General features: G+C 38.1%; 1 protein-coding gene across 1 annotated transcript in view; it reads left to right on the top strand.

Moving 5' to 3' along the window:
* Positions 1 to 11,752, top strand: part of xylt2 (xylosyltransferase II) — a 29,619-nt gene extending 17,867 nt beyond the window's left edge. The window contains exons 6-11 of the mRNA XM_057817219.1: positions 1,708 to 1,924; positions 1,998 to 2,174; positions 2,290 to 2,537; positions 2,654 to 2,849; positions 4,570 to 4,900; positions 9,915 to 11,752. Of these exons, the coding sequence (XP_057673202.1) occupies positions 1,708 to 1,924; positions 1,998 to 2,174; positions 2,290 to 2,537; positions 2,654 to 2,849; positions 4,570 to 4,900; positions 9,915 to 10,240 (1,495 nt within the window). The 3' untranslated portion in view covers positions 10,241 to 11,752. The remainder of the gene's footprint in view (positions 1 to 1,707; positions 1,925 to 1,997; positions 2,175 to 2,289; positions 2,538 to 2,653; positions 2,850 to 4,569; positions 4,901 to 9,914) is intronic.
* Positions 11,753 to 13,615: the final 1,863 nt, after the last annotated feature.

Consider the following 13,615-nt stretch of genomic DNA (forward strand, 5'->3'; position numbering starts at 1 on the left):
AAGACCGTCATAATTATGACATCACACTATTATGGGCATTACTGAATGCTTATGACAGATGTCATTAAGTGTAATCCGGCAAACTGTCTCTAACTCCATTTATGTCCAGCTCGGACATTTTACATCCATTCAAAAGTGAGATAATTTGCCCAATAACACTAAATGACATTTGTTATAAGCATTCATCAATGCTCATGACAGTGTCATGTCATAATTATGATTGTTTAAAGACAGTTTTATGGCGCCACTGTCAAATAAAATGTTACCAAATACCATAACTAGCAATTAATGAAACAACTGCAACAGTAACTGAAGAAATAATTAGCACGGAACATGAATTTTGATTGTTATTTACATCTGTAGCGCTGCAATGCATGTTAGGAGGCATGTTGGATGAAAAGAGCGTTGACAGCAGGTGGCAGCAGAGGTTGACAGTCTCCCAAAGGGAGCAGTGATGGCCAAATGAAGCTTCTTGAAGCAATGAAGCTTTGCAGCCAATTGGTGCAAAGCTTCAGGGTGGTTCATTTGGTCTTATGTCGTATGATGTCGCTGTCAAATAAAGTGATACCGGTTAATATCTTTTGGTGTAAATTAGGAGTGTAACACAATATCGAAATGGTGATATACCGTGATACTTTGTATCCCAAAAGGGTATCGATATGCTCCTGCCAAGAATCGAGATATCGTTTTAAAAAGGTGTCAATGTTTAAAAAACAAAAAGGAACCAGCAAGTTGCTACCAAAATCTTCCACCATAATAGTGTCTCAGGTAACTAAGGCTGCCATTGACGGTGCTCTGCGCCCAATCCATTTTGACTGGGAATGTTCGTTCATTCGAAACCAGAGCATTCGCAGTCATTCTGTCCAAATTTCGGGGCATTTACAGGTCAATTGTTATTCATTTACAGGTCATTTCCTGTTGAGTTTAAGTCACTGCCTATTCATTCGGGTGATTCGCAGGCCACTTCCTGTTCTGTAACTCAGAATAAACAGGAAGTGACCCATAAAATACTACAAAATCAACAGGAAGTAACTGAAAATCAACAGGTAAATGACCTTAAATGGCCCCAAATTACATCATTGCCTGGCATTGGCTGCCAATGACGGTCATAGGCGTTCAATTCGTTTGAAGTGGGAGGGATGGCAGCGAATGAACGAATGTTCATTTGCTGCCACCCTCCCAGTTCAAATGGATTGGACGTCTACTAGTGATAAACTCATTCCAATTCACAGCAGAAGCTTGTTTTTCTGTTTATTAGTTGCTTGTAGAATATCCTAGAATGATTTCCTGACCAATGTATTGATAATCGTTGTATCGGCATATCGTCACATCATCGTTAACGTGAGCTTTGTATCGCAAATCGTATCGTATCGTGAGGTAACGAGGTTCCCACTCCTAGTGTAAATATCCCATAATACAATGAGGACAGCTGCGGCTTATAGTCCAGTGTGGCTTGTCAATGAACAAATGCCATTTTCGTGCCAAATTTGAAGGGTGCGTCTTATAGTCAAGTGCGCCTTATAGTGCGAAAATTACGGTAGTTACATTCATAAGTGACCTCTCTAATGGTAATATATGCCTTCTGAACAATTAATATTACTGATGTAACCAATTAATGGACAAAGGAAACCTTTTCTTATTGGCATTAAAAAATGGAGGACTGCTACCTCAGTGAATCAATCAATGCCAACTTGTTTTGTGTTAAAGGTTTATCAATAGGCAAGGGATTGATCGTCTCTTCTACGAGTGTGATAACCACATGTGGCGTGTTGGAGTGCGCAACATTCCAGAAGGCATAGAAATCTCAGGCGGCTCAGATTGGTTTGCACTCAGCCACCAATTTGTGGACTATATCGCCACCTCAGAGGATGACTTGGTGTCTGGACTAAAGCTGTTCTACTCCTATACTTTACTCCCAGCTGAAGTGAGAAGTTCTTCATTTGGCACACTCAATTCAAAGTACTGTTAATAAGTTTGTCTTTCTGTCCTGCTCTCAGTCCTTCTTCCATACCTTGCTTTTGAACAGTCACTTGTGTCACACCTTCATCGACAACAACCTTCGTGCAACCAACTGGATTCGCAAACTAGGCTGTAAATGCCAGTACAGGCACATTGTGGATTGGTGTGGCTGCTCTCCCAATGACTACAAACCTCGCGAACTCATGCGTATCCATGTAAGTGAGTCAGCACAGGTCATAAGAAAGTGGTGTAATGCCACTGGCTTCTTTGCACGTTTTATTTATTTATTTATTTATTTTTAACATATTGTTTTCTTTATTAAACACACAGCAAATGTCCCGACCAACATTCTTTGCACGCAAGTTTGAGTCGTTAGTTAACCAGGAAGCAATGGAGATTATGGACACCCATCTGTACGGTCAGTACGCACCAGGCACTGTTGCCGTCAAAGCGTACTGGGAGAACAAGTATGAGCAGCTGGATGGATTGCACTCGCTCACTGACGTGGCACTCACTGCTTACACTTCTTTAATCCGCCTGGGTCTGAAAAATCTTGCGACATCTCAACAGACCTGCTGGTGCGGAAACTTTTTCAGTCGTTAAGTAATTAAAATGAATGCGTTACTTGATTTATTTCACTGAGTAGATGGTATGTTCCCAGTTTCCGCAATATATTTTTTCTCATTTAATACAGGTTTGAACCTATAGGCTACCCTTCGTCAGTGTACCTGTACTTCTATGACGACCACTTTAAAGGGTACTTAATACAACAGGAGGTTCAGACTGGGGGATCAAAAGAAAAGGAGTCAATCCAGATATGGGCTGCGCCCCAGGTTAAGTTGAAAATTGAGCGGTATCTTCCAGAATTTGAAAGGCTGAGAAATGTGCAGGTAAGTTTGCTTATCAGTTAATAAAATAAACACACACAAAAAAAACAAGCAATTCTGAGGGGGTGTTCTTGAATGCAAACAACAAACTATTCGTCATATAAACTAGAGGTCGACCGATATAGGATTTTCAAATGCTGATGCTTACACCAATATAAAAAAAAAGAAAATCTGCCGATATCCAAAACCGATTTTGTATGCCGATATTTGAGGTGATATACTTTTTTTAAGCATGTAGATTGTGAAAGACAATTTCTTAAAAATTACTTCAAATTTGCAATGATCAGTGTTGTTAATCTTACTTTTAAAAAAGTAATTAATTACAGTTACAAATTACTTCTCTCAAAAAGTAATTGCGTTAGTAACTCAGTTACCTGAATGTAAGAGTAATTAGATAATGATAATTTTCTTTCTTTTTTTTTTTTTTTTTCCCCCCAAAAAAAAAACAAAACAAAAAAACAGGTCACACACTGTGAAGTTTATAGCGTTTTTGGGACAATTGGCCCTAGCCCAATTCTTTACCCTAAACTTAACTAGACACAGGGGTATTGCGGATACTGCAATAACTAGATAGTAACCTTTGCTATGAGTGGAAGTCATTTAATGTTGTGAATCAACCGTTAAAGTGTTAAAATTGCTTCCGTTACTGCATTAGTTCCCTTCTGTCTACTTTTGACTTTTAAAACTGTTTCATCATTTAAATATAGATTTAAGTCAAGATTTTGCCAAATTAGGAGCATTTTAGATAAAAATACTTAGGTTCGCTAGGAAGTTTCTCTCCAACAAAGCCTTTCTGAGAGGTCTACTGCTTTAAGATGGCGGCTGTTTACTAACGCATCTCGTTCTTTATACATGTTGCTAATGCCGCCATGTCTGTCATTTGCATTTAGTTCTATATTATGTGATATCTACCGTAGCATCATGTGGCCATAGTTTGTAGGCTATCGGCTACAGTCAGGTATTATTGGAGCCACCTAGCATCGCGTTTGTAACGCCGTCACAACTCCCTTGCCTCCTCTCTGCTCTCTCGTTTCCGTGAGTCCGTCTCTCTGACTTTTCTCGCGTCATTCAACCAGCATAGTAACGCATATTAACGCACACCTTTCCCGCCTCAGTAGCGGTAACGGCGTTGCCAAGATGAGAGAAGTAATTAGATTACTCACTACTGAAAAAAATAACACTGTTATATTCGAACGCCGTTATTAACAACACTGGCAATGATGATCTGAGATTTTAAAGGATCAATTCGTTCTAGTGCTACCAAACCAACAAACGCAGCACTTTTTTTATGATTATACTCACTCAGTAAGAACAGTACATTATTTCCAAATAATTAAACCCAACAGGATGTCACGACGAGAGGTAAATAAGTGAGAGTTTAAGAGAATGCTCGCCATGCTAAAGCTAACGCGAACACGAATACTATGCCAATGCTACAAGTTGCATTTAAAGTACAAGGATCACTCAGTAAACACCTTAATGGCACGAATGCAAGATTTAAAAAAAATTACATTATTTCCAAAACAGGAGAGCCTGAAGCGTCCTGTAGCAACCTACTTTCATACAGTCAGTTAATGGTGGCCGCAGTTGCCCACACAGATGCCCAATCAAAATCCTTTCTTACCGGCTTATTCTTTTTGTTAACCGGGAGATGTTGGGGAAAATATCGGCCTGATATATCGGTCGACCTTTAATATAAACCTTTGATTCTCTACTCTAACAGGTCAGCACAGAGTGGGATCCAAAAGAACGAATATTGCGTAATTTTGGCGGGATCATTGGTCCGTTTGATGAACCATACTCTGTTCAGCATTGGGGTCGCGGGACCAACATGACAGTTACTATGGTGTGGATTGATCCTGCCCTGGTGGTGGCAGCCTCTTATGATGTCAAAGTGGATACGGAAGCAGAATTTACACTGCACAAGCCTCCACTGAAGCGCCCCCTACGGCCTGGCATTTGGTCGTTACGTGTACTGAAACAGTGGGAGCAGATGGCAGAATTTCAATTCCTTGTCATCCCTTTGAACTTTAAAAAGAAGGAGCCACTCAAAGGTAAGTTTTTTTTTTTTTTTTTTAAACCCACTTTTTGTTTCAAATCAAATCCCATGAAAAAAACTCTAACATCTGTCCTCTTGAGTGTTTTTACAAGCAAGAAAGGTGACAATATTAAAAAAAAAAAAAAACATGCCATGTTAAAATTTACAGGGGGTGTAAATACTAAGGTTCAAAGAAAGACCACAAGATGGCAGAATGTTCTTGGCTGTCTAAATACTGTACAGACTGGCGACCAATCCATGGAGAAATCCTCCTTTTTCTCCAAGTCAGTTTGGATAGGCTCCAGATTCCTGAATAGAATAAGCTTGTTAGTAAATGGATGAATAATATTGGACTGACACAGATACTTCAGGCGCTAAATTGAAACATTCTAGTGTTTTAAATATGATCAAATAGAAATTTTATGGCAGTTCATTGTTACACTTTGGGCCATGAGGGGAAATTGTTTGAATTGGAAATCTGTTGTACAAATGACTATACTTTTGTGCTCTACTGAGCATATTGTTTTCTACTAAAGCTTAGAATAGGTTTACCAGACAATACATTAATGGAGGTTTTGTCTGGTTTTCATGTCACGGATATGTTTTCCTGTGTTTTTTAATAGCACAGAATATCATACATCATGTAGCATGTAGGGTTTAAAAAAAAAATGGCAGTCTTTTTTTTTTTTTTTTAATTCATTATTGTCCCTCTCCCCATAATGTACATCCCTACATTGCTCTTTAATTCAGTTCAGCTCATCATCACTACAATATTATACAGCAACTGACTAGTTTTTATCATTTTTAGGGGAGAGGGCATTTTTGGATGATTTAAAAAAAAAAAAAAAAAAAATTAGAAACACATTTATAAACTCATACAATGTTAATAAAAACTAAATAAAATTCAAATGAAGGAAAACAGAAATACGTAGGGATGTCCCCGATCCGATCACGTGATCGGAAATCAGGCCGTTTTTCAAAGGATTGGAATTGGGTGAAAAGGCTCAGGTTTAAAATAAAAAAATGTGTATATATATATATATACTAGTATATATTAGAGCTGTCCCAATTAGTCGACAGAGTCGACGTCATCGATGACGTAAATCCGTCAACGAGCACAACATCCCGACGGCGGTTAATGAAGGGTTAAAAAAATATATGCTTGGAAAGCTCAGAATGTCGGACGCTCAGTATGCAAGCAGGGAAAGTGGCACAAAGCCAAAAAAATCACACCAGATTGTCCAAAACATTGACTTATTTCAAAGAAGCAAAGGAGCGTACATGGTTTTGTCCTGTCTCTTCAATGCCAAGCTTGGCTGCTCGTCGGCCGTGAATAAACACCTACGCGGTCACCCAGTTGTAATTTTCGAAGACGACAGAAGTAAGTCCATCTAACTAACTAACAAACAACATGTTTTATTGAAGTTGCTAAGCCTGTCGCGAAAAGCAATATATGCAGTCCATTTATCGCACTGCAAATAAAAATGAGGGTGTTAATTTTCACAGCTGTGTTTTATCGCTGCGCGCGCGTGCATCCATTCATTTGTGCCTGCTTGCTGATGGCGTATGAGACTCGAGTTCCTTTCTCTTTATCAACATGCTGTAAAATTAATGTTCAGACATACAAAATAAGAAAACACATCTATATTAAACACAGTAATGTTAGCATTGCTACACTGAGATGAATGGGGAAAAAAAGGCAACTTACTTTTTAGCCTGCTTAAAAACATTGGCAGCCTTTTCGTAAACGCAAACTTGCGGTTAAAAGGTGACACTTCAAACATGAAAAATGGCTGGTTAACAGCATTTGCAAACGGGAAAAAAAATCTTAGACACAGGGCCAGCCCAGGCCATTTAGGGGCCCTAAGCAAAATAATGCAAAGGGGCCCATATTTATGGCCCACCATTTCGTCACAGTGTACTGTGAAACCCGTACATGCAATCCAACCCATACGTCCATATTTTGTATATTAATCAGATTTTGTTGCACTGCAGTACTTACAGTAGATTAGAGCTGTCCCGACTAGTCGACATTGTCGACGTCATCGATGACGTAAATCCGTCGACGAGCACAACATCCCGTCGACGGTTAATAAAGGGTTAAAAAAATATATGCGTGGAAAGTTCAGAATGTCAGACGCGCTCTGTACGCAAGCGGGGAAAGCGGCACAAAGCCAAAAAAAGCGCACCAGAGTGTCCAAAACATTGACTTATTTCAAAGAAACAAAGGAAGGTACACTCTTTCTGTCCTGTCTCTTCAATGCCAAGCTTGGCTGCACGTCGGCCGTGAATAAACACCTCAAGCGCCGTCGCCCAGTTTGTAAGTCCATCTAACTAACTAACGACATGTTTTACTGAAGTTGCTAAGCCTGTCGCGATATGCAATGAGTCCATTTATCGCACGGCAAATAAAAATGAGGGCGGTAATTTTCACGGCTGCCTTTTATCGCTGCGCACGTGTGTGCGTGCATAAATTGGTGCGTGCGTGCTGATGGCATGTGAGACTCCTTTCTCTTATCAACACGCTGTAGAATTAAAGTTCAGACATAATAAAATAAGAAAACACATCTATATTAAACACTGTAACGTTAGCATTGCTACACTGAGGTGAATGGGGGAAAAAGGCAACCTACCGGTACTTTAGCCTGCTATGAAACATTGGCAGTCGTCTCGTGAGAGCAAACTTGCGGTTAAAAGGTGACACTTCAAACATGAAAAATCGCTGGTTAACAGCATTTGCAAACGAAAAAAATGACCAAAAAATCTATTATTGACACATGCAATGACAAAAAGTGTTTTTTTTTTGTGGAGTGTAAAGCTGAAGTTAGCGGTTTAGCGAACGTACTTCCGGTTAGCGGTTTAGCGAACGTACTTCCGGTGAACATTTCAAAGTAAAAGCATGTCATGTTCGTCATATAAATAACGATTTCAGGAGTTAATCCCGCATACTTCAGAATTTAGATTCTACACTAAGAATACCTTTTAAAATGACACCCTTTATGAAAAATCTGATTGGCAATGAATAATTATTATAATTATTATAAAACTATTATATATAGTACTATACTAGAATATTAAGGCTAGGTGTTTTTTTAAGAATTGTTTTGAATCATGTTGGAAAGGCGAAGTCAGTGTTCTGAATCTGTTTACATTCCATTCTTTTGCACTAGTTAATTCTACCAGCATTTGAACTCATTGTTTATTTGTGATTTATTTTTGTTATTTACGTGTTTATTTGTACTTTAATAAATAATTTAAGTGTTCCCATATGTTTTTGTGAATTGATAAGCGTCAACAAAAATTTCATTGCTAAATTAGTAAAAAAAAAAAAAAAAAATTTTTTTTTATTTTTTATTATTAGATTAGTCGACTAATCGTAAAAATAGTCGGCTGACTAATCGGGAGAAAATTAGTCGTTTGGGACAGCCCTACAGTAGATAGGGCCAAACCTTTTTCTAAAAGAGGGGAAAAAAGTTAAGGAAGAACTTTTTTTTTTTTTTTAAGCTTGTAATCAAGTATCAAAACTCACAAAAGTCAAATAAAGCAAACTGTAGTAAACAGAATAGAATATGAATTAAACAATTGCCACATTGGGGGCCCCCTAGTTGTCAGGGGCCCTAAGCAGCTGCATAGTCTGTATAGGCTGGGCCGGCCCTGTACTGACACCACATGCAATGGCAAAAAGTGCTTTTTTGCTGAGTGTAAAGCTTAAGTTAGCTGTTTAGCGAATGTTACTTCCGGTGAACATTGCAAAATAAAAGCATGTCATGTTCATCATATAAATAACGATTTCTGGAGTTAATCCCACATACTTTAGAATTCAGATTCTACACTAAGAATACCTTTAAAATGACACCCTTTATGAAAAATCTGATTGGCAATGAATAATTATTATTATACTATTATATATAGTACTATACTATAATATTAATGCTAGGTGTTTTTTAAAGAATTGTTTTAAATCATGTTGGAAAGGTGAAGTCAGTGTTCTGAATCTGTTTACATTCCATTCTTTTGCACTAGTTAATTCTATCAGCATTTGAACTCATTTATTTGTGATTTATTATTGTTATTTATGTGTTTTTTTGTACTTCAATAAAGAATGTAAGTGTTCCAAAATGTTTTTGTGAATTGAAAAGCGTTAACAAAAATTTAATTGCTAAATTAGGTTTTAATTATTAGATTAGTCCACTAATCGTAAAAATAGTTGGCTGACTAATGGGGAGAAAATTAGTTGTTTGGGACAGCCCTAATATATATATATATATATATAATTTAAATATTTAAGGGCTAAAAAGTAACAAAATATTCCAGAAATACAATGGCATTGTCAAAAGAAACAAACCTATACAGCTTTTATACTCCACAACACTCCCAGAGAAAGCGGAAGAGGAAGTATTGTAAAGAGTACAATACTGTACCATGTTTGGAACTTTTGTTCTAATAAAAAAATTATTTTTTTCCGGTATCGGATCGGGACTCTGCAGATTCTCAAAATCGGGTGTCTTGGACTCGGGTGCAAAAATATGCGATCGGGACATCCCGTGGAATACACACTGGTTACAGCCCCAAGTAACACTAGATTTTTTTTTTTTTTTTATCCATAGTATTTAACTCTGTGTGCCATTGATGACAATAGATGTCCAATTCATCTAAACCGGGTAGACTGGGAAGCTGTGGATGCTTGTGTTTAGTGCCACTGACGGCGCTATACATCCAATCAATTTTGCCTAGGGGGGGAGATGTCAAAATGGATTGGACTTCTATCACAGTCAATGACAGCCAATGAGTTAATCGAGTGCCCTGTAAGAGGAAAGAAATAATAATAATTAGTGCAAGAAAGGGTCAACAAATGGTGTAGATGGCACACTCAATCACGAAAATAGGCAAAGTGTTACTATAACAATATTGCTTTGCATTTTGGTCAACTCATGGGATTTGACAATAATTGAAAATCTTTGCACATTTTTCATCACCTGCAAAAAAAATAATTCTGTTTTTTGTGCACAAATATGAATACGTACCCTCAGAGGAGGACAGCTTGGCAGTGCATTCAGGTCCATCTGGAAATTTTTACACGGATCAGAGCTTTGATCACCTGAGTTCCATCCTGCAGCTACCACCTCAGGAGCCCGCCATGCTCGAAGCTCAACAAAATGCCAAATTGGTGGGGCCTGCCCTTGAAGCGTGGATTGACGGCTCTGTGGAAACCCTCTGGGTTGTTAACGAGATGTGCGCCACAGAAAAATCATCCTGCGCAGCCTTGCCGCTTTGCTCCAAAACATCGTGGAGCTCCCTGTCCCCGGACCCTAAGTCTGAACTAGGCCCAGTCAAAAGTGACGGGAGAATCAGGTAACCCCAGCGGGTTGGTGTAGACTGTGGCAGTCAACGCAGACAGACGTAAAGCAAGAGCTGGCCTGTATTTGAGGCTGAAAACAGCAATGTGAGTTCCAGGAGAATCTGTATACGTGGGAGGTTTGGCTCCAAGCTGAAGGCCGCAAGAACAACATGACATCTTGCACTGAAGAGCCACAATGTTCTCTGTAGAAATGACGTGCGAGAGGTGAATGCTGGAAATTTGCACAATGACGACTGCAAGCCCAGAGACTTTTCCGGGTTTTCAGGATGGCATTAATGCCGGATGCTTTGTTTTTTTGTTTTTTTTTTTTTGCTGAAAGCAGCTACATATGGTTTTGACAGCAGATGGGCGAGTGTTAAGAATAAAATTCTCGCCCTAACTTTGGAGTCAGGATACAATTTTAACTAGTTTTGTTCTCATGACAAGGCAGAATGAAATTTACGGATCAAGTTATGCTTATTTTGAAGCATTTTATATTGGACGTGTGGAACAAAAGTGCACTACACTGTTAGATAATGTTACGCAAAGGTTGGATGATTGCATTAGGGATGAGGACAAGCTGAAAAGGTCAGTTTATTTTTATTTGGAATTCTTCACATCACATAATTTCTGACTGCAATGCAGTTGTTTTAAAATTCCAAAATGTCAAAAGGTGTTTGCTGTAGATGCCAAAAGAGAAATGCTGGTAAAACATCAGTTCTGTTCTGTAACCACTGCTGCTTGGTTATTTTGAAGTACATTTTGGAAGGGAAATTTAAATTTGTTACATGTCATACCTCTGGTGTATTGGTTAAAATTGATTTTTAAAAATTTTTGATAACTTTTTTTTTTTGCATGGGTCTGCTTTCCAGTCGAGGTCCTATGACCAGAAATGGCAAACACTGTATGTTATTATTTGTGTGTTTTCTAGAAATATTTCCATATATCAAAGCTGCCTTTTTACTTAGCTGAGATGACTTGTTTACTGCAGGATTAAAAATTCCAAGATGTGCAATTTCTGCCTGCTCCAGTCTACATCTAAGTTTGCAATATTAACACATTTAATGTGAGGCTTTTTATTTTCCTAAAAATGGTGATTTTATTTTTCAAGTGACCTTGTACACCTTGCACAGTACAGTTGCTTCAATGAAGCCCTATGTCTGTTAAAAAGAGAACTGCAGATGTTATTTTTATACTGTATACTGTTTGAGAACAAGTGTGTCCATATATCTTTGGATTTTAAACTAGCATTAAAAATGGTTTACTTATAATTTTGTTTTCTGAGTGGTGATAGAGAGGATGAGTTTTCTGTCCTTGCTGCTGTGGTAACCTAAGGAGGTGTTGGGGTGGGCTCTTGTGTACTTTGGTCTCCAAAGAAAACGAAGGATTTCATAATAATAATAAAAAAAAAAGGACAGGGAAATTAACGTGTGGCTGTCTTTCTTTAAAATATAATGCAAAGATGTTGGTGCTGCAGACATTTTTGTCACTTCCTTGATTAAATGCCCATAATGTTTTTAAAGAGAACACTATATATATAGTATATTTAGTCATGTTTGTGCCTTGCTGTCCACAGGGTAGTCAACAGTGACGTAGGAATGGTGCATGGTGAGACGCTTTAGTTACATTCTGTGCAGTACAGAAAATGGCTTAGAATTTTAATGCAACATAATGCAGAAAAATACACTAATCCATTGAGTTAAGATTTGTCAAAGTGCTAAATACTTATGTGCTGTTATCAGAATTTTAGTGTAAATTATCTTGAACAATTAAATATTACCAAGTGAATTCATATGCCGCATTCATTAAGAATGTATGATGAGCTCCATTATCTTGTTTTGAAATGGCCCAAAACAGATAGATGCGCTTAGGAATCTTATGTTGCCATGGAAACATTTAGCATTTAAGCTGCTGAGAATGCAGAATGAAACCAAACTCCTTTTTGAAATCATCGTGTCCCCAAATGCAACTTGGTGGTACGCACTGCTTTGCAAGGAAAAACATTTTCAGGAAAAAAAAAAACTAAATAAAGGGAGCATGTAATGGAAACAATTTTCTCAATTGGTCACAAAACATTACCAGGTTCATCCCATTTCAATGAAAGTAAATATGTGCAGTTTGTTAGTTATTTGTTAGTTTCAGGGCTCTGGATTGGCTAAGCTAGCATGAGTCAATGGTGCCTGCTTAGCATACCAATGAAAAAAAAAACAATATATGCACGCATGGGAATCACCGCTGACCCATGCAATCAATAGTGTTGGCTATGTTTTCAGGATAAAGTTATTAAAACTTACCATTGCATGTCCATAACTGCAGTATGAAAAGCAACATTTGTAACCCAGCAGCTCTACAGGCAACAGGCTGTCTCGGCAAGGAGGGCGGAGTGATATCACATCGTTTTTTTTCACCACTTATTTTTTTTGGGGGGGGGGGGACCAAAAGAGACTTCCAGCAGACTGAGCACAAGTGGCCGAAGCAATCCTTTCTATTGTGGTCATATAACTCATCTGAAAAAATAGCCCTGCAGAATGAAACTACTTACGGCAGTGTGGTGTGACATTGTTATGGCCGCATGGGTATTTCGAATAATGATCTGCATTTTGAATTTATTTGACGATGGTAGATCTGTTAATATCGTTTTTTTAATTTATTTATTTTATTTTTTATCGGCATGCTAAGCAGGCACAGTTGACTTGTGCTAGCTCAGCCACTCCTGAGCCCTAAAATAAATAACTGATAAACTGCACGGAATTTGTTGCAATGAACTCCATCGACTAATTAAACCCCCGCCAACTCGAAGATTAAGCCTAACGTCAAAATTCTGAACTTCCCCTTTAAAATTAATGACCTGGCCGTTAAAATGTTGTCTATAAAAGTTGTAAAGCAATAAAACAAACAACAAAAATGAATTAAATGAACAATAATCCTTCAAAGTTTTTCATAATGGGTCAAAATTGTTTTTCAAACAGATCATGTGCCTAGCACCTTAGAGAAGCCAAAACTACACCTGAGGAGGCAGGATGGATATTTAGAATTTCTTTAAACCTAAGCTTTCAAAAGCCTCAACAACTGAGCTTGAACCGAGGATTGAACACAGTGTCAAGCTGAATATGGTGGAAAACACTCAGGTGACTTGAAGTTCCGCTCTGAGACCCCCAGTTTGGCCAAATTTCAAAATTGTCCGATATGCACGTGTGATACATCATTGGAAAGCTTAAAATCTCAATTTTCTGGGGGAAGAAAAATTTTTAACAGGAGGGCATTTAAAAAAAAAACAAAAAAAATTAAACAGCAAAACCCTAACTGGAGGCAAGAGCACGCAAGAGCAGAATTAAAGACGCCACGATTTTACGGTCCAAAAACTCCATGTCCCATGTATCACCGAGTGTCAAG

This window comes from Corythoichthys intestinalis, chromosome 16, assembly GCF_030265065.1.
Source record: "Corythoichthys intestinalis isolate RoL2023-P3 chromosome 16, ASM3026506v1, whole genome shotgun sequence".
Taxonomy (NCBI): Eukaryota; Metazoa; Chordata; class Actinopteri; order Syngnathiformes; family Syngnathidae; genus Corythoichthys; species Corythoichthys intestinalis.